Here is a 20,057-nt window from a genome sequence, read left to right as displayed (position 1 = left end):
AAAAAAAAAAAAAAAGCATTTTCTGGCACATATACCGAGAAAGATTAGATGCTTCATGGCCTGTTCTCAATTTCTCATGCTCCTAGCAAAGTGTATATTCACATCGACTACGCTACAACCAAACACTAAAACAGCAACACTTGTCTATCAGGTGCCTTCAGCATTCAGCCATTTCGTTGGAGCACGTGGATGAGTTTAGCCTCTTATCCATCAAAACAGAATTAGCGGGCTTTACCAAACCTGGATTAATGCATTATGAAGAGCATTATGAAGAGCATTACAAAAGTACATAGCACAGCAAAGCACGAGGCATAAAAATGCTTAACGACTACCATCTTCACCAACTTTTATCTTTTGCCAAGTGCTGATAGTTATGTACCTCTAAATTATCCATCAGAAGTCTTCAACTTCCGAGGCCTCTTAGATTGAGGCGGTGACGGCGGTGCTTCTGAAAATCTTCCAGGAGCCTTGAAAGGAAAAGAATTCATAACTTCCAATGAAGATTGAAGAACCAAAATAACTTAAAATGTAAAAAATTAAAAAAGCGAAGTAGGTAGCTACCTTGCGCTTGTTGTCACGCTTGCCAACTCTTTCCCCTGAAACAGAACAGAGAAAAGCACGTAACTTGACCATACAGGTTTAGTAGGCTACATTCAGCTATCATTAGTCATTACAAACCAAGTTACCTCCAAAACTAAGAGGTTCAGGAATGAATGACTGATCCTGATCCATACCACGATGTGCACGCTGCTCACAGAATCAAAACATCATAAAATATTCCATTGAAAGTTGTGCATCAAAAGAAAGATCAAAAAGAAGAGGATACGCCACACCAACTTTAAATTACGCAAAGACATGCAATATGTATGCATCATATTTAGTAATCCCTAACATGCACCTTCACTTGTTACCTTGGGAGTACTTGGTATTTCAGTGTATGAACTGTCACGGAGTGATGAAGCCTCTGCCTCTTTATTTTGCAACTGATTATCAAACATATAAAGGCCATGAACAAACATCAGAAGAGCAGGTAACGGAATAGAACCTAACATACATGTGTATCCACATTCCATTCTACACCTTCTATTCTTTCATGTTCCATGGAATCAGAAAACCTTATATCAATTTAGAAAATAGAAAAGAAAAAAAAAGCATCGAAGAACCTTAATCTAGTATTAGAGAAGTGAAAATGCTCGTTCTTTGTGCAATTGTCTCACACACAGAAAGCCGTGCTCATTTTCTGTTCCACGAGAATTTTGAGGAGCAGAAAATTTTGAACTTCTGAAAAAAAAGCACCTCCATTTACAAAAGAACACACTGATACTGTGAAAGCTGCCCACCCACCAACCTAAAAATGAAGCCAATACACAGCTTACAGGCTCAACCAGTCAGCTACGGTGGGCTAAACAAGTCTGGTTTTGAGACACTAGATACTTAAAAGTTACATTGACAGCTATTAAATCAATTTAATATTTCTCTCAAGTAGGTGGTGACTCGGTGTTAGTTGAGAAATTATAATGAGTTAGTGTTACATGACTTGCTAGTTGTGTGGTATCACATAAAATTCTTTTAGTATCAGTAAGAGGGATGGGTATAATAAGTCCAAATGCGAGGTCCAGAAGTCTGTTCAGCAAGTTTACAGGTTTGAGAAAACTAGGGTCACCCGTATTCTTTCAATATCCTCCTGTTTTGAACTCACAGTCAACTGGTTTAACCAGATAGACCACCAGTCCAGGTCTTTGAAGTTTTATTTCCATTTAGTATGATATGCCATCCATCGGAATGCTTAATAATATACAGCAACAACAACTCAGCCTTAAAAAAAAAAAAAAAAAAAAAACCCCGTTACCAAGTGCACAAAGGCTTCCCGCACTTAAGCAGGGTTTTGGAAGGGTATATAGGTAGACAGCCTTACCCCCTTTACGGAGAGGCTGGTTCCCAGGACTCGAATCTGCATCACTGCACAGGCGGAAAGAGCCCTTTGCCATTGCTCCAAGCAACAACTCAGCCTTATCCCAACTAACTACATGGATACTTACCCTCAAATCAACTCTATTTAAGGTCATACTCTATACAAGGCCTAAGCTCTGCATGGCTTTCTTCACCAGTTCTCCCAGGGTCATTTTAGATCTCCCTCTGGCTCTTTTAGCATCTTTACTTTGAATCAAATAACTCCTCTATATTGGAACAACTAAAGGCTTCCATTGAACATAGTCATGCCCACCTCAAATGACTTTCTCATAGATTACCATGTATCGAAGCTACGACGAAATCAGCTATAATTTGTTCGCTCCTTATTTTATCCTTCTTATTTTTGCCACATCCATCTCAACATCATCATCTCAACTTTTATCACCCAACATTTCTCACCGTACATCATAGCCGGTTGTAAGACTGTCCTATTAAATTTTCTTTTAAAGGAATAGGCCGATCACACAATACTCCAGACACACCTCTCCACTTCATCAATCCTACTCTAATTCTCTATGAAACATCAAACTCTTAATCAGCTTCTATGTTTATGATTGAACCCATAATCCTAAAATAGTCACTTTGTAGAATCTCCTACTCATCAATTTTCACCTCATTATTCGTCCTAGTTTACTTGCACCATATACTCCATTTTCATACTACTTATCTTAAAATCTTTAAATTCCACGGTTGCTCTCCATAACTCCAACTTCGCATCAATGCTTGTTTTTGTCTCATCCACTAAAACAATATCATCAGCAAAAAGCATGCCCAAAGGAACCTGATCTTAAATATCTCAAGTTAAATCATCTATAATAAACGAAAACAAATAAGGGCCTAAAGTTGATCCTTGATGTAAACCAATGGTAATTGGGAATTCACTACCTTGACCCCAAGAGTTCTTAAACTAATCACGACACCATTATATATATCTTTAATTATGCCCACATATTTACTTGAAACACTTCACTTCTCTAGTACTTGCCAGATTATCTCTCTAGGACTCTATTACAAGCTTAACTCTCTAGGGAATGCTTAATTAAATGTTTGTACAGTTAATGTACATTTTATAAACATTTTACTATATATGCCTTTTACAACTCCCTATACAGTTGTGTCTAAATTGATGAAAGTTATTTATAGTGATGATAAAACCAGAGGGGTTGTCACCCAAAAAAAAAACCAGGGGTTTAAAAAGGTTAAGACCATAAGGTTTACCAAAATAGTAGCAGACTCCAAACATGACAGGACAAAGAGCCTATGGTGGGTAGACTTGAGCCCATAGCTCAATCTGTTGGGATAATGCACTGCAACCATAAATTTCTTGGGAAAAGCTCTAAAGCCCAAGCTCCCTCCCCCAACCCCAACTCGGGGCTGAAATAAGGACAGATCAGGCAACATACAAACTTAAACAAAAATGTCAATGGCACATCTGCTAACCTGGATATGCAAGGAATAAGGCTGATTTAAAGAGGGAAAAGAGAAAATTCAATTGTGAATCATACATAAGAGGTACCTGTTTCTGGAGATTAAGGACAGTCAGTATTTCTTTCCTTAACTCAAGATGCTCGGCACAAACAGCTTTTGTCGGAATTTTTGGTTTTACATTAACCTGTAAAAGAAATGTGATCTGTTAAACTAAAACAGGTTTATCGGGTACATGACAGAAGCATTTATTTGATAACACAGCTAAGGAGTAATGCATTCAACCAACAAATACATATACATCTGATATTAAGAATAAAGTATTCTGGAACTGAAAGCACCATAATCAGGCTAAGATAGCAAGCACAAATGATGCCTTTCGTACTTTCATGAGATTCTTAACAGGATAAAAGGAAGCTCCCTGACACAGGTATAACAGCAAGCCCATTATGGCAACAGTCATGACAGCTCGGATCCCAATCAAAAAGCCCTTAAAAGCTTGTTTCCAAAATGCCAATATGTAAATTTCAAATCACATCTCATAAAATTCATAAAACAAGAAGGCTAAAGGTGTTTTCTTATGTCTCTGTGATGCAGTACCAAGGGTTTACACAAGGAAAACCAAGACCAAGGTCGACCCAAGTGGCTGACTGGGTCGACCCAGATCTGGTCCAAGTCAGCCCACGATTTGGGCTGCTGATGAGGTTACTAATTAGTCATTTAGTTAGTAATTTAGTTTCTAATTTTCAGTCTTAAATTAGTTTCTAATTTTCAGTCTTAAATTAGTTTCTAATTTTCAGTCATAAGACTTTCTATTTTGTAAGTTTTTATTTTCAGAGTTAGTAACTAGTTGAGTTTCTAATTTTTAGTTTCCTATTTCAGTTTTTGGAAACTAAAGTTAGTTTTTATTTCATGTAACCCCCATCACTATTATAAATAAAGCTATGGCTCTTTTAATGAGCCACGATTTTTACAAACTACATGGCTGCTGCTGCTGTTTTCTCTGCAAGAGAATTTCCTTGTGTCTGATCAAGGTATTGGGTTCGGTGTTTGATCCAAGCGACTCTTTGCGGCGAGAAGTCCAAGAGGTTTTCTTCAAGTTTCTTATCCTCTTTCAAGTTTATATTCAAGGAGTACTGCTGTCTAACACTGCTATACGGACCAGGTATTTAAAAGTCTAATTCTGCCCAGAATCTCCTTAGTTTTCACAATCGGTTCCCTGTGACCTGAAGTACTTCCAGCCCTTGGTTTGAGCTGTAATTTTGATTGAATTATCCACCCATCAAGGGCCTCCCTCGATCCAAATATCAGGTCATTTTGACCTGTGGTTCATGAGATACAAGAAATCTCCACTTTCTTGTCCTGTAGTGCTATCGGTTCTGATTTCAGACCTGAAACAGAGTTCAATTAGTTGGAGTTGCTTGTTGTTGATTATCTGAAGACTGATTATGTTTGTTGAGTGATATTTGGACTTAGTTGTGTTTCCTAGCTATTCTATCTAGATAGCTATATTCTGATCTCAGAATCCCTGATTTCTGGACTCGACAGACTTGATTCCTATTTCTGGTTTTTAATCAGATTTGACTTGTACCACTGTTATGCCTTCACCATTGGTTGTTCTTTGGTTTAAAAGTTCTTGCAGATTGAGACTTGGTTAGATCCTTACCCTAGTCTATATTAAGTGACTGAAAATTAGAAACTAATTTAAGACTTCAAAATAGAAACTAAATTACTAACTAAATGACTAATTAGTAACCCCATCAGTAGCCCAAATCGTGGGCTGACTTGGACCAGATCTGGGTCGACCCAGTCAGCCACTTGGGTCGACCTTGGTCTTGGTTCTCCTTGTGTAAACCCTTGGTACTGCATCAGCTCTCCCCGGCTTGAAAACATTCGACTCCGATGAATGGATAAGGGACATGTAGCGCTCATACAAGTCGGGATCAAGCCTCTTGAAATCATCAGCATGAATCCAAGTACAGTCACTACGGGGACGGCCTTTCCACTTGACAAGAAAAGTGTGATAACCGGTGCCACGGCGGGAGGTCTTGTAATTATCATCCAAGACGTCTTCAATAACTTCAGAAGTGGGTGGCTTCAGTTGAGGCAACCTCAGCATTTGTTCCGAGTCTCCATCATTTGAATGATGCCCAACATAAAGGTGAAGATCAGCCACATTAAACACGTTGCTTATGGTCATGTCATCAGGCAACTCAAGCACATAAGCATTAGGTCCTATACGTTTCAGCACCTTGTAGGGACCCATCTTTCGTGGATGTAGCTTGGTATTGACACCTGTCTGAAACCGTTCAGGATTTACTCGAATCATCACCATGTCCCCGGGTTTGAACTCCACATAACGCCGATGACGATCAGCAGAAGCCTTATACACCTCAATGTTCAAGGCAATACGCCGTCGGACGTTGGCATGCACCTCAGTGATATGACATAAGAACTCATCAGCTTCAATACTAACTCGAGCCTGGGGTGGGAGTGACATAAGGTCAATAGGCCGCTTAGGTTGGACTCCAAGCAAGATCTCAAAAGGAGTACGACTTGTTGTCCTATTCACTGAGCTGTTGTAGGCAAATTCTGCAATGTCAAGAATAGAAGGCCATGTCTTCTCATAGTCTCGAACCAAACACCTCAACAAGTTTCCCAAGCTACGGTTCACCACCTCTGTCTGTCCGTCTGTCTGTGGATGAAATGCAGTTGAAAAGTTCAGCCTTGCATTTTGTCTTCAACCACAATGTCTTCCAAAAATAACTCATAAACTTAACGTCACGGTCAGATACAATACTAGTTGGCAACCCATGTAGTCGTACTACTTCCTTGAAGAAGAGCTTTGCAACCTGATAAGCATCAAAAGTCTTACGACAAGGTATAAAATGAGCCATCTTAGAGAAACGGTCCACAACCACCATAATGGAATCATATCGTTCTCTAGTAGGGGGTAGTCCAAGAACAAAATCCATGCTAACATCAAGCCACGGTGCATGAGGAACAGGTAGTGGAGAGTATAAACCTGTGTTCTGTTTTTTCCCTTTTGCCAACTGACATACACGGCATCTCTTGATCACATGATCGACATCCTTTGCAATGCATGGCCAATAATATCGATCAGTCACCTGTGCAAGAGTCTTATCTTTCCCAAAATGCCCTCCTAATCCCCCTCCATGTAACTCTCGTATGATGTGATGACGTAGGGAAGAGTTTGGGATACAAAGTCGTGTGCCAAAGAACAAGTACCCATCATGAATAGAGTACTTTAGGTGTTGCCCACCTTGTTGTAACTCCATAAAGACAGTGCTGAAATCAGAATCAGATGCATACTCACCTCGTATCTGATCTATGTTAATAACATGTGCTGAAAATGTGTTAAGTGTGAGCACTTTCCGGCTAAGTGCATCAGCCACTGTATTCTCTTTTCCCGCCTTGTACTTCATAGCAAATACAAACTCCTGCAAGTAGGCTACCCATTTGGCATGTCTGTGGCTAATCGATTTCTATGAGTGAAGGTGCTTCAAGGCCTCATGATCAGTGTACAAAATGAACTCCTTACCAATGAGGTAGTGCCTCCAATGGCGTAACACTTGTACGACTGCATACAACTCCAGATCATAAGTTGAATAGCGCTTCTTGGCCTCATTCAATTTTTCGCTATAAAAAGCGATGGGGTGTCCTCCTTGCATTATCACTCCTCCTAACCCAACATGTGAAGCATCTATAGCTACCTCAAATACTTTGTCAAAATCTAGTAGGCGTAGGATGGGTGCCTCGGTCATCTTCTTCTTTACCAGAGCGAAGGCTTTGGTTGCTGCAGCTGTCTATTCAAATTTCCTTTTACTCGACTTCATACATTCAGTGATGGGTGCCATTACTGCACTGAAGTTCCAAATAAATCTCCTATCGAAGGAGGTCAACCCATGGAAGTTACGGACTTCTGTTAGAGTCTTAGGTGTGGGCCAATTAGTGATGCTCTTGATCTTCTCCGGATCAGCTTCAACCCCCTTTGATGACACTATAAATCCAAGGAATACAACCTTGGGCAGCATGAAAGAACACTTCTTGAGATTAATGAATAACTTCTCAGCATGGAGTACTCTCAAGACTTGCCTCAAGTGATCCTGACGCTCTTCTTGGTTCTTACTGTATAACAGAATGTCATCAAAATAAACGACCAAAAAGTGATCAATGAAGGGACGAAGGACCTGTGTCATCACCCTCATAAAAGTACTAGGTGCATTTGTCAGACCGAACGGCATGACTTTCCACTCATATAAGCCATCCTTGGTCTTAAAGGCGGTCTTCCATTCATCCCCAGAACGGATGCGTATCTGATGATAGCCACTCCTCAGATCTAACTTGGAAAAGACCTTTGCCCCGGACAGCATATCCAACATATCTAGTCGTCGTATAGGAAACCTATACTGGACTGTTATCTTGTTGATAGCACGGATGTCCACACACATACGCCAAGAACCATCCTTCTTTGGCGTGAGTAAAGCTGGTACTGCACAAGGACTTAAGCTCTCCTCAATGAAGCCCTTCTGTAGTAACCCATCCACTTGTGTTTCAGCTCGGCATGCTCAGTTGGACTAAGTCTATAAGCAGGAAGGTTGGGTAAAACCGAACCAGGTACCAAGTCAATGGCATGCTGTATGTCTCTCATGGGAGGCAACTCATCTGGGAGATCATCAGGGACTAAGTCAGAAAAATCAGACAGGAGCTCTCTGATAGGTGCACTATACGTTACCTCAGGTTAGGGACTGACTTCCCTAGTAACAAGTGCCATAACCATTCCAGTCTCATAACTTGTGCGTAAGAACTGTTTACAGGAAATAGTTAGCAACTCCTTTGTGGGCAGAACTAATACCTTCTCATTGTCAATGCCCTTCTGATTTGACCTTAATGACCTCTTCCGCCGTATTTCAGCCGGCACATTTACCGGATAGAAAGTTGTAGGAACACCCTTCCACATGAAAGTACACAGATTCTTCTTCCCTCCAACCATGGCATCATTGTCATATATCCAGGGACGACCAAGCAATACATCTGTGAGTTTCATTGGGATCACATCACACCAAACTTTCTCTTCATATCGGTAAAGTTTCAAAGGAACTGAGCACCTCTTATTCACCTCTAAGGTATTACCATTCAGCAAGGATACCTAATAAGGCTGAGGATGTGGGTCAGCTTTCAAGGTTGCTTTCTTCACAAAGGCTTCAGAAACAACGTTGACACAACTGCCACTATCAATAATAATCTGACAAGTATGCTCACCTGACTTCATACGGCTGTAGAATATGCTGTTACGTCGCCAATCCTCTCCTTTGGTTTCAGCCACCAATATGCGAGTAACAATATTTATTCCCTGGGTATCATCCTCATTTGTGTTTTCCATATCATAGTCGTATCCACCATCATCATCATCATCTAATGGGTAGGGATAAAGAGCTGACTCATCCTCCTCATTGGAGTCTTCAACCTCAGCTACTGCATTAACCCTCTGCTTATGCGGACAAGACTTAGCAAAATGTCCTATCTCTTGACAATGGAAACACTGTACTTTATTACTACCTGTTATGGGTGTCTTTCCTTTATGATCAGCTCGTGGAGGAAAAGTGGATTTCGGAGGTGCTGAGCTACTAGGTTTAGTGGCTGGAAAATTCTTCTTTACCTCCCCAGCTTGGAAACCAAACCTTCTAACTGACTGTGCTAGAAGTTCCTCTGCTCGTAGGGCCTTGTCAAAACAATCCCTCACTGAGTGCACTTCAACAACTCCGATACCCCTGTTGATTTCAACTCGCAATCCCAGTTGAAACCGAGATAACAGTTGTCTTTCATTCTCCCTTATGCCTGTACGAGAATAAAGTGCGTCAAACTTGTTCATGTACTCGGCAACAGTCATAGACCCTTGACGAAGAGAGTTCAGCTGGTCTTGTATGCGAGCTCTGAAGTTGCGTGGCAAGTATTTATCTGATAACTCAAGCTTCATCTCTTCCCAACTAGTAGGTTCTCTACCACGGTCTTCCAACTCTAGCTCATAGGTTCTCCACCACTCACGAGCAGCCCCAACTAGCTTAGCATGAGCTAGTTTCATCTTCCGTTCTTCAGGTAACTCATAATAGTCAAAATAGTCGTCTAGTGCCACTACCCAATCATAGAACAATTGGGGGTCATATCTCCCATCAAACTCCTTCAGATCGAGCTTGACCTTCTGTGAATCTCCAGAATACCTCTGTTGCACGGGACGCTCAGTCTCAAAGTATCCTCTTACATGCTCTTCAAAAGTAGGTTGTGCCACCGGAACCCTCTGTGGTGCTCTCAGATTAGGGTTTGCTCTCCTATTAGTCAACTGAGTAACCACATTCATTGGAGTATCCACTTCGGGTGTTGTACATGAACTGCCAGTAGGCTGTTGGGGTGGGGTCTCTTAATTCAACAACCTGGCATCTAATTCATCCTTCAACTCAGCCTTCAATTCAGTCCGTAAGGTTTGCTGTTCAGCCTTCATCTCAGTCCTCATAGTCTGTACCATCTCCATAAGAGAAGCTAGGGTAGAGGTGTTGTTCCCAGCCATGCTTTGATACCACTTAATACCACTTCATCTCAGTCCTCATAGTCTGTCGGAGTCGAATGTTTTCAAGCCGGGGAGAGTTGATGCAGTACCAAGGGTTTACACAAGGAGAACCAAGACTAAGGTCGACCCAAGTGGCTGACTGGGTCGACCCAGATCTGGTCCAAGTCAGCCCACGATTTGGGCTGTTGATGGGGTTACTAATTAGTCATTTAGTTAGTAATTTAGTTTCTATTTTGAAGTCTTAAATTAGTTTCTAATTTTCAGTCTTAAATTAGTCTCTAATTTTCAGTCATAAAACTTTCTATTTTGTAAGTTTCTATTTTCAGAGTTAGTAACTAGTTGAGTTTCTAATTTTTAGGGCCCGTTTGATAACGTTTCAAGAAACGCGTTTCTGCCGTTTCTGTTTCCAGAAACAGCAGAAACGGAGCAAAAAGCGTTTGATAAAACTGTTTCGTTTCACTTATTTTTAGAAATAGAAATAAAAATTTTTACTTACTTATGATTCAAGAAACGACCCAGGCGAAACAAGTCAACTTGTTTCGCCGTTTCTGGAAACGACTTGTGGCAATTCTTTCACTGGTTACCATCGACTTCTAAAAACATGACTTATCAAACACCTTCAATTCCGTTTCTATTTCTAGAAACGAAAATTTATGTTTCTGCCGTTTCTTGAAATAGAAACGGCAGAAACGTTATCAAACGGGCCCTTAGTTTCCTATTTCAGTTTTTGGAAACTAAAGTTAGTTTCTATTTCATGTAACCCCTATCACTATTATAAATAAAGCTATGGCTCTTTTAATGAGCCACGATTTTTACAAACTACATGGCTGCTGCTGCTGTTTTCTATGCAAGAGAATTTCCTTGTGTCTGATCAAGGTATTGGGTTTGGTGTTTGATCCAAGCGACTCTTTGCGGCGAGAAGTCCAAGAGGTTTTCTTCAAGTTTCTTATCCTCTTTCAAGTTTATATTCAAGGAGTACTGTTGTCTAACACTGCTATACAGACCAGGTATTTAAAAGTCTAATTCTGCCCAGAATCTCCTTAGTTTTCACAATCGGTTCCCTGTGACCTGAAGTACTTCCAGCCCTTGGTTTGAGCTGTAATTTTGATTGAATTATCCACCCATCAAGGGCCTCCTTCGATCCAAATATCAGGTCATTCTGACCTGTGGTTCATGAGATACAAGAAATCCCCACTTTCTTGTCCTGTAGTGCTATCGGTTCTGATTTCAGACCTGAAACAGAGTTCAATTAGTTGGAGTTGCTTGTTGTTGATTATCTGAAGACTGATTATGTTTGTTGAGTGATATTTGGACTTAGTTCTGTTTCCTAGCTATTCTATCTAGATAGCTATATTCTGATCTCAGAATCCCTGATTTCTGGACTCGACAGACTTGATTCCTATTTCTGGTTTTTAATCAGATTTGACCTGTGCCACTGTTATGCCTTCACCATTGGTTGTTCTTTGGTTTAAAAGTTCTTGCAGATTGAGACTTGGTTAGACCCTTACCCTAGTCTACATTACTCTGCTAAACATGCACTGACAGAGTTCTTCTGATAAGTTGCCTTCTGAAATGGCCAATCCGGAATGTCCATTTACAAAGGATCACCATCTAGATTATTAATGTCTATCATGTGTATGCACACAAAAAAGGGTGTACCCAGCGCACAAGGCTCTGCCACTGCGGGGTCTGGGGAGGGTCATAATGTACGCAGCCATACCTCCACTTCGCAGAGACACTGTTTCCCGAGTCAAACCCGAACCACTAGGTCGCAATGGAGCAACCTTACTATATGCACACACAACCCTATATATATATATATATATTTATATATTAGGGCTGATTACTATCACTGTCCTATACTTGCCCCATATTTACTCAAATTCCCTTTCCCCAAACATCTTTTCCGATTTCAGCAGAAAGCTAGCTTCCCCCTCTTTCATGTGCAAACTTCAAACTGCTGAACACTTCAAGTGTTTTTATTCTTTAAAGGGAGGGGGAGGGGAGAGAGAGAGAGAGAGAGATCACTGTTCACAACCATGGACTGAGTGTTCCAACCATGTAAGTTGCTACTGCTTTTAAAGTTAGATCACTTTCACCCAACTTGTGGTCCTTGTAAAATAGGCTACTACGGAATTTCTGAACGTTACTATTTTCTGGGTCATCCAGTAATGTGGTGATTACTTAGGTAGGTTGTTACGTGCTTATTATGATATGGGTTATTTGTGTAATTAACTAGGAGTCCTAGGAAGATAGGAAACTCTCTCTCTGACAATGGTTTTATTAATGGAGAGAAAGAAGAAGAAAAGAGACAGAGTCCCAAATACAATTGAAAGAAGGCCCATTGCCAGTGAATTTCATGATGATATATCAGTATTTTCTTTGGTCTGACTTGATTTCTGTAAACCTGAGAACTCTTTTTTTCCTTAACCCATTGAGAACCCTAAACTATTGCAATAGTTCTCTGAACAACTAATCGGGCAGCCACAGGGTGTCTATTTCTGTGCCCCCGGCCTACAAGACAGCATGTATAGTCAAAGAATCAAGCCCTCAAAAAATTTGCTCTCCATCATGGTCATCAGATCAGGTCCCATAATTCCGCCTACAATTATAACAAATTCAATGCACTAAAACTTAGAGAGCTACCAAGGGGGGGGGGGAACCAAAAACCAAAAACCAGGCCAAATAGCACATGAACAAAGGAAAAGGAAGCATGCATAAACTAACGATAAAAATGTGATGAAGAAGTACAAGATACTGTTTGGAAGGCAGAGAAGACGAACCCCAAGATCATGTAAAGTCTGCTCAACCCTCTTGATTGTTCGAATTCCAGCAGATGAGTTTGCAGCTTGCACCATTTGATCAAGTACATTGGTTCTCAAGTATACACGAAGCTGAACATTTTCCACATCAGCAAAACGTGAAGAAGAAAGAGTTCATACATGCAATATTAATATTTATATGGGAGGAGGAACTCCGTCCATCTATTTCCCCATGCCCACACAGCCCCTGTTTTCAGGGGGGGCCGGGGGGTCTTTTCACCCCCCCCCCTGAAAACAAGGGTTGGGTGTGGCGTGGGAACTCTAGAAGGACAGAGTTCTTTCACCCTATTTATATTTAACAAATCTCAGGAGTGGAAAATCATCCAGTTCAAGCTTTAGTAATGAATAAATTTTTCAAAAGGCGTACCCAGTGCACGAGGCTCCCTCCCCTGCGGGGTATGAGGAGGGTCATAATGTACTCAGCCTTACCCCCGCTTTGCAGAGAGGCTGTTTGCTAACTCGCACCCGCGACCACTAATTAGCAATGGAACAACCTTACTGTTGCACCGAGGTCCACCCTCTCTTTGGCAATGAATAAATAATTGATGGAAATGAAGGGTAGGAAAACAGGGGGCAACAAAAGATTGAAACTTGAAGCTTGAGTGTATCACAGAAGCCATAACTGGACAATAAAATTCCAGGCTTACCATGCGAAGCGAAGCTGGAGTAGAATCGGTGACTGTTTGGGGTGCAACAGCTGCAGTTAGAAGTTGATTATTGGAAGATGGTGACACAGATTCAACATCGATAATAGCCCTTTCTGAATTTTCTGCAACAACAGTGGACGTCAAATGCAACTCAGCTTCTTCAGCATCCTACAAGAACAATAAAAACCAAATTAAGTAATTTTCCACTAGAAGACAACAAATGCATTATACAAAATCCTTTTTTTCCATCGAAAATAGAGCAAGTCAGCAAGCAAGAATAACGGAGAAAATAACGTTTCCAAACCAAGTCCCATGCCATCACTATTAAGCAATAAGAAGTTACCATGCAAAGAACCCCCTACATGCTCCAACTAAAGTAGGATATTGACATTCTGGATTTTTCCAAGGTCTAGGTTTCGGGGACCAAATACAAAGAAAAGGAACTGAACTATCGAAGCAGATTTCCACATACGCCATGAATAAAAGTCAACGTGAAACTTTACAAGATTCAGCTCAATCATCAAAATTATAAATTTAAGAATAAGCTAGTAACAGCACTAAATTTCCTTTCCTTTCCTTTCCCTTTATCCTATATGAACTAAATTACTTCAAAATTTCCTGCTAACAACAACCTAAACAAAAGTTATGTCACAAGTATACCTTTAAAATTCATCATAAACATTAATAATAAAAACAAAGCATGTTGATTATATCAAAACTTGGGGCACAAATAATTATACTTTGTCATGGGTAGACAACACTATCACCAGCATAATAACTTCTATACGAAATGCTGACATGAATAAAAAAAGAACAGTTTGAATACCAACCACTAATACCACTGAAAACATTGTTAAAATCATTCCACAAGAAGGTTTTTTTATAAAACATGAAGGAGGACCTGGAAAACAACAAATATTTCTTGCTTTCAACCCTGCAACAAAGAAGAAGGCCTCATGTAATGATGTCACATTCCTTAGCTACATGGCAGATTTTGAACGGTCATTAATGGATCCATATGAAAGATGAACCCATAACCATCTCATCTGTCACATTTCAGCCTAAAGTAACTAATCATGGAAAGGGGCCAAAAGCAAGTATAAAGTTTAATAAATTACAAGATTGCCATTCTGCTATAATGTAGTCTGGTGGCATTTATGAAACACTATTGTCTCCTTGAACTCAATTTTGACATACCTCCCTCACTTGTTTTGAGCTGAAATTTAACCAAGAGATGGATGTCGGATTCTCTTTCACAAAGACTTACCGTTGTTTACCAATGATTAGTTTTTGTGATATGAAGCATGTCACAAAGTTTGTGATGTGAATCGAAACCCAAAAGAAATAACTCCTTAAGCTCTAAGTTCAAAGTAAAACTCGCAGTTAGTTTTTAAAAAATCAATTTAAGTACATTCAATTAATTTTTAATTAATCTGGCCAATAAATTAATTCTCTTGCAATTACATAGCACACTCACCAGCTACTAAAATGAGACAAAGAAGCAACCAATTCAACAATATTACCTTTTCAAGCATGCGTGACTCAGTTATTCGCTTTGCTTCAGCAAGAATCTGAATATGAAAATTGAATACAGGACAATATGAGGAGAGAAGTAAAGTACGAAGAAGAAACAAAAAAAGGAATGAAGTAAAGACGGCATTTCTAGCCTAGGCCAGTTTAGCTTTGTTTGTATCACCATGTATCTCTAATGTACTACTATGTAGTATGTACCTCCATTTCCATTTACCAATATAATCTGTTGCTTATCGCGGAGCACCAGGGGGGGGATCCCCTCAGGTCCAAATGAACTTATGACCATAGAAGGTCAAAGGCATCATAAGCATGAAGCAATTTGCAACATTCAGAAATATGAATCCAACTGTCCAAAATTACACAGCAAATTCATACCTCGGCATCCTTTCGTTCTTGCTGCTTTGTTTGAGAAAGAACCATTGATAACGCACGCTTGCGCTCAGTTTCTTGTGCAACATTGTATGGTTCCTACATACAAGAGAAAGATCAAGCCCCCAAATGATAAACAATAGTAAGAAATAACACTCATATTTCAGGGGCTTAACTGGACCAAGTAAAAGGAAAGAATGTTGCTGTATAATAATGAGTACACATGTAAATAGGTGTTCCTGTCACACCTTAACAACAGGGTGTCCAGAAACATCAGCAGTAGAAGAAGCTCTAGCAAGCAAAATTTCTCGAGACACTGTAAGCAAATAAGGATAGTTAGAAACATGGTCCACCAACAGTAAATCTCTGCATCAAAAGAACCACGATAATCATCAAGACAAAACAGTGGAAGGCATTAAAAGATCATTTATACAAAAGACCCTTCAACGTAGTTTACAGTGATGGTGCTTCAAAGAATAACATAAACAGCACAAAGTAATCATGTAAGAAAAAAAATACCAGTATAATAACGATCCTTCAACTCTTCCACAGTTCGAGACGAAGGGAACCTGTCAGCTATAACAATGAAACGTAGATCAAACCTTTCACACAAGTCTAATAGCTGATCTGTTTCTGCTTTCGTCCATATCTAAGCATAGACAAAGAAAGAAGATAATCAGTTCATGATAATAGGCCACGGGAAAAGCACCAACATTTTAAACATTCAATGATTAGAGTCGAAACTTACAAATAAACTTTAAAGCGATGTCTGCAGTCATTTTCCATGATATGTGATTTAAGTGGCAAAAGGACTTTGTTAAACAATAGTACAATACTGGAAGAATTATTAACATTTCCAATGAGGAGCCAATGACAGAGAAAATCAGTGTCTTGTGCACTTGTCCTATAGTCAACAATAGAGATATGACCATTAGATGTCATAGTGGGACCAAACATAATAGATGACCCACTGTGATATAATTGCTTGACAAGCTCTGGAGATCTCAATACATGTTTACAATGCCAAATGAATTCAAAGCCTTTGCACTGTTCGATTAGGAGTGTGCAAAAGATGGAGAAACATGCAGAGAAGAAAATTGATTCAATTATTCTTCATTATTTTCCGGTTTACAACAACAAATCATCAAAGCGTGAATTTGCAATAACCAGAAAATTCTCAAAGACATCATTCACAAACCTAATTATGTTGGTATCTACTTCTGGGTTTTTCACCCTAACAAATTAAAGGATTTGAACTTCAATTGAATATTCATACTGCACTGGCGGCTCTTGCAGATCAAATAACTACGAAAAAAAATGTTGCAAATTTAAACTGTACCTACAGGATCAGTCAAATACTTGTCATATTCTTCATCAGTGTATTTGACAATGTCAACAGACTGCACAAAATTAAAAAAAGTAACATATTTAATTTTATGGCAAAGAAAATATGTAATTTTGGATCCAAACTGCGAAAACAAACTTCACAAGCAATTTAAAGGAAAAACGATGCAAGTAAACAAAAAATGGAAACCTTGTTATACTTGGCAAAAGAATAGTCACCGGTTGGTGGAACATCATTTACAACTCTGACCTGCAAAAAGACATGAGATTGGGATCTAATCAAACCTGCAAAACTGACCCCCCCCCCACCAGCCAATCAAATATGTGCTATTGTTGCCAAAAGGTTAATGAGCCTACCCAATGATAAAGATGCAAGTTATCTGTTCGAGCTGAAGATGTGAAAGGAAGCCACTTCCAAGTGATCTGCATGAATAAACCTAAATTTTCTCAGGAGTTAAATCAAAGATTTACATAGACAACTTATCTACCACCAATAGAAGGGATCTAAGGTGAGAGCTTCAAGTCTTCAACCAGAAAAATATCACTAAATGTAACACCACATCAAAGAAAATGTAACTATAAAGATGGTCAAGCCACTCTCATGCATAGTTGGCAAGGCACCGGCTTGGTGTCCAAGCTTGCTGGTTTAATTATTTAATATTTTGTATTCCACCTTATTACAGATATGACTCTTACTTATGATGCCAAACACTGTTTAAGTAAAACTGTAAATGGTTCCACTTTACTTTATTATTCATAAATAAGAAAATACCCCCTATTTGAATCCAATAAAAATATTTAAAAATTCAAATTCCAAAAGAATAAAAAGTCAACCCACCAGTTAAAGGGAAACAAATTTGAATTTTCAGCGGGACCAATACTACTGGCTTTGAAAACCCAAGCCCAAACGAAACCGAGCCAACTTGGGTTTTTGGTCTAATAAAATCTGGTAGCGATTGAGTTTTTAGTCTTTTCTTTTATTTGTTTTATATTATCATGTTTCACTTTGAATAGGTTACATAGGACATTGGAGATAGAGGTTAAGTTAGTTTGGGTTTCACATTCCAATTAGGAGTCTTTGTTTGTTTCTTCTCTTTATATATTTGGAACCAACAAACTCAGTTTTTATAATGGAAAAAAAAAAAAAAGAATAGACTTGAGTATGTTGTCGTGTGTGTGTGTGTGTGCGTGTGTGTGTGTGTGTGTGTGTGTATGGAGTGTTCCTTTCTCCCCTGCAACTAAGTTCCCGTCTTAGGTACCTTCCCATTTTCTAATTGGGCCTCCACCATGTGCCCAGGTGATAACAAGATGGGTTCTTGGGTGTTCAAGAAAGGACATTCTCATGCATGGCATGGAACAACCTACCTGAAGGCTGATGTCCTAGTCATAGGTAAAGTATGACATATGCATAATTAACTCGAAGATGTTTCAAAAGAAATATGAGTCTTTGTTTTGCATGCACAAGATAAGTTTCTTATCCTGTAAAATATATAGGTGGGATGGCAAGGAAACAATATTGAAAATCGCAGCAAGCAAGTCAAGGTGTAGATCATTGAGTAAGCATCTTGTTCAACGTAAGATTGAATCCCACTAACAGCTCAATACTTAGATCGTTTTTGAAAGCCAAGTTGGATTCAATACATAAGCATATCCCAAAACCATTGGGTTAAGAGTATTAGTCAAGGTTCTGAAATTCTAAACTTGAGAAGTTTGAACTCTTTTGTTATTTGGTTTTCACTTTTTAGTTATGTTATGAGGGATCAACATAAGTCTCTAGTCTTCTGGAATGCATGAGGTTTTTCCTATTGGTTCTTGTAATCTAATTTACCGTTTGACCTTGATTGAGTGGAGAATCATAGCATACCACCGAGTGAACTATCTACTGTGGTCAACCAACTAGACTGGCCAGATTGAAGATAATGTGCTTCAATTATAATCAATAACACAACATAAAGAGTTAAAGACTAAGATAAGATGCCCCTATAAGTATGCCCACCGTAATACACAAAGAACATTGCCACTGAATTAGTTGGATGCACCTTCACCACTGTGACAAACATATAAAGCAAAACAAAACAAATTAAGGTACGGGCGTGGCTCCATGATCACCCACAGTTTCACACAACCCTATATTTTCGAATTTCTCTCTTCTTCTTTTCCCACCATGAAGGCGGGCGTTTGAGTAATTTTCCAAACCCTAACTGCGGCATAGGTTTCACAAATCATCCAGAAACCTATAGGTTTAGCAACTGTCAAGCCATAAACTCTACTAATGTTCAGCACAAGTGAAAACCTAAACCAAAACTTAAAGGTAATTCGTTAAGGATGCCTTGCCTTTTCTTTGTCTGAGTGAGAGCGGCGTTTCAACTGAGAAACGTCGATCGAAGGCATGAGAGGCGCCACACCACCTGTAAGCGCATAAACCTAAAATTGGCAAACCCTAACATAGTTAAAATTACAGAAAAAACCGACCAATTTACGGCAAAATTAAGAAGAACAACGTAAAAGAAGTAATACCTCTCTAGAAATGCCATCCGGTTTTCTCTGAGAATCCTTCTGCGGACGAGTTTTCTTCTCCTGAGAAGCAGAGAAAGGGGTTTTGGGCAAGCCGAGAATGTCCTTCGCATCCATACGATAACAAAGCGAGAGTTTCTCCTCTTCGTTCAAAGGACACACCTTCCGCAGATGAAATGAATCAGTCCCATTCGCAGCAAAAACTCATACAAAATTAAGAGTTTTTGCAGATCAGAGTTTTGTAACTTCGCAGGGCGGGAAGGATAGATCCACTATTTGAGTAGGCTAACGATCCAGAGCTGATATTACTCCAACCTTTCTCATGGAGTAACACTACTGGAGAGGATTCTCTAAGCTAGCGGTAGAGGGGAACGCACCAATCAGTGCGACGGTTTTGTGAATACTGCATTGGATCGGTGAATCGGTCAATTTGGATCAAAATCGATAGTGGTCAATCCAGACTCCAGAGTCGATCGATTTCGTCCAATTCTCTTGCCAAGTCTAAACCAATTCCATCCAATTTGGATAGGAGTCGGCACTAACTGATTCGATTCCCCGATTCTAATTTTCTGAAACCTTGACCGGGATTCAGCCAGGATTCAATGTTTCGTCAATGGGCAAAAGGGAGAGGGGGAGAGGAACTGAAGGTGTAGTCTATGTTGACAGTTTACAGAGATTTTTCCTTCAGATGAAGTCACATGGAAGAGCGCATTAATAAGGTATGACAAAATTGTATCATACCTAAAAGGGTGACAAGGGTATCTCATATGAGAAAAATAAAAATAGGCGTTAATGCCACATAAGGATGTCAATCAATTGTGCCTAGTCGAGCCTCACCTTAGTTTTGGC

At 39.6% G+C, this 20,057-nt stretch overlaps 1 protein-coding gene across 1 annotated transcript; it reads right to left on the bottom strand.

Annotated features, from left to right (window-relative positions):
- Window positions 1-32: 32 nt before the first annotated feature.
- On the bottom strand, window positions 33-19,839 carry LOC122090540 (SWR1-complex protein 4-like). The gene is made up of 17 exons (XM_042660176.1): window positions 19,212-19,839; window positions 19,029-19,118; window positions 17,052-17,117; window positions 16,885-16,944; window positions 16,694-16,750; window positions 15,870-15,999; window positions 15,599-15,666; window positions 15,357-15,449; window positions 14,972-15,019; window positions 13,449-13,616; window positions 12,763-12,873; window positions 3,488-3,583; window positions 912-983; window positions 687-747; window positions 562-596; window positions 380-467; window positions 33-240 (listed from the first exon to the last, which is right to left on the bottom strand). The coding sequence occupies exons 1-16, from the start codon at window positions 19,323-19,325 to the stop codon at window positions 387-389; spliced, it is 1,350 nt and encodes a 449-aa protein (XP_042516110.1). The 5' UTR covers window positions 19,326-19,839; the 3' UTR covers window positions 33-240; window positions 380-386.
- Between the last annotated feature and the right edge of the window lie 218 nt (window positions 19,840-20,057).

Source organism: Macadamia integrifolia, chromosome 2, assembly GCF_013358625.1.
Source record: "Macadamia integrifolia cultivar HAES 741 chromosome 2, SCU_Mint_v3, whole genome shotgun sequence".
Lineage (NCBI taxonomy): Eukaryota > Viridiplantae > Streptophyta > Magnoliopsida > Proteales > Proteaceae > Macadamia > Macadamia integrifolia.
Note: the sequence above shows the minus strand (reverse complement) of the source record. Positions and strands in the feature narration are given on the sequence as shown.

Excerpts from the sequence above, each read along its gene's own strand:
- LOC122090540 (XM_042660176.1), bottom strand. The coding sequence starts at position 19,325 with ATGGATGCGAAGGACATTCTCGGCTTGCCCAAAACCCCTTTCTCTGCT. Across the intron at positions 16,945-17,051 it reads ACTTGCATCTTTATCATTGG|GTCAGAGTTGTAAATGATGT; the intron begins GTAGGCTCATTA and ends GTCTTTTTGCAG. Across the intron at positions 748-911 it reads AAATACCAAGTACTCCCAAG|CGTGCACATCGTGGTATGGA; the intron begins GTAACAAGTGAA and ends TTCTGTGAGCAG.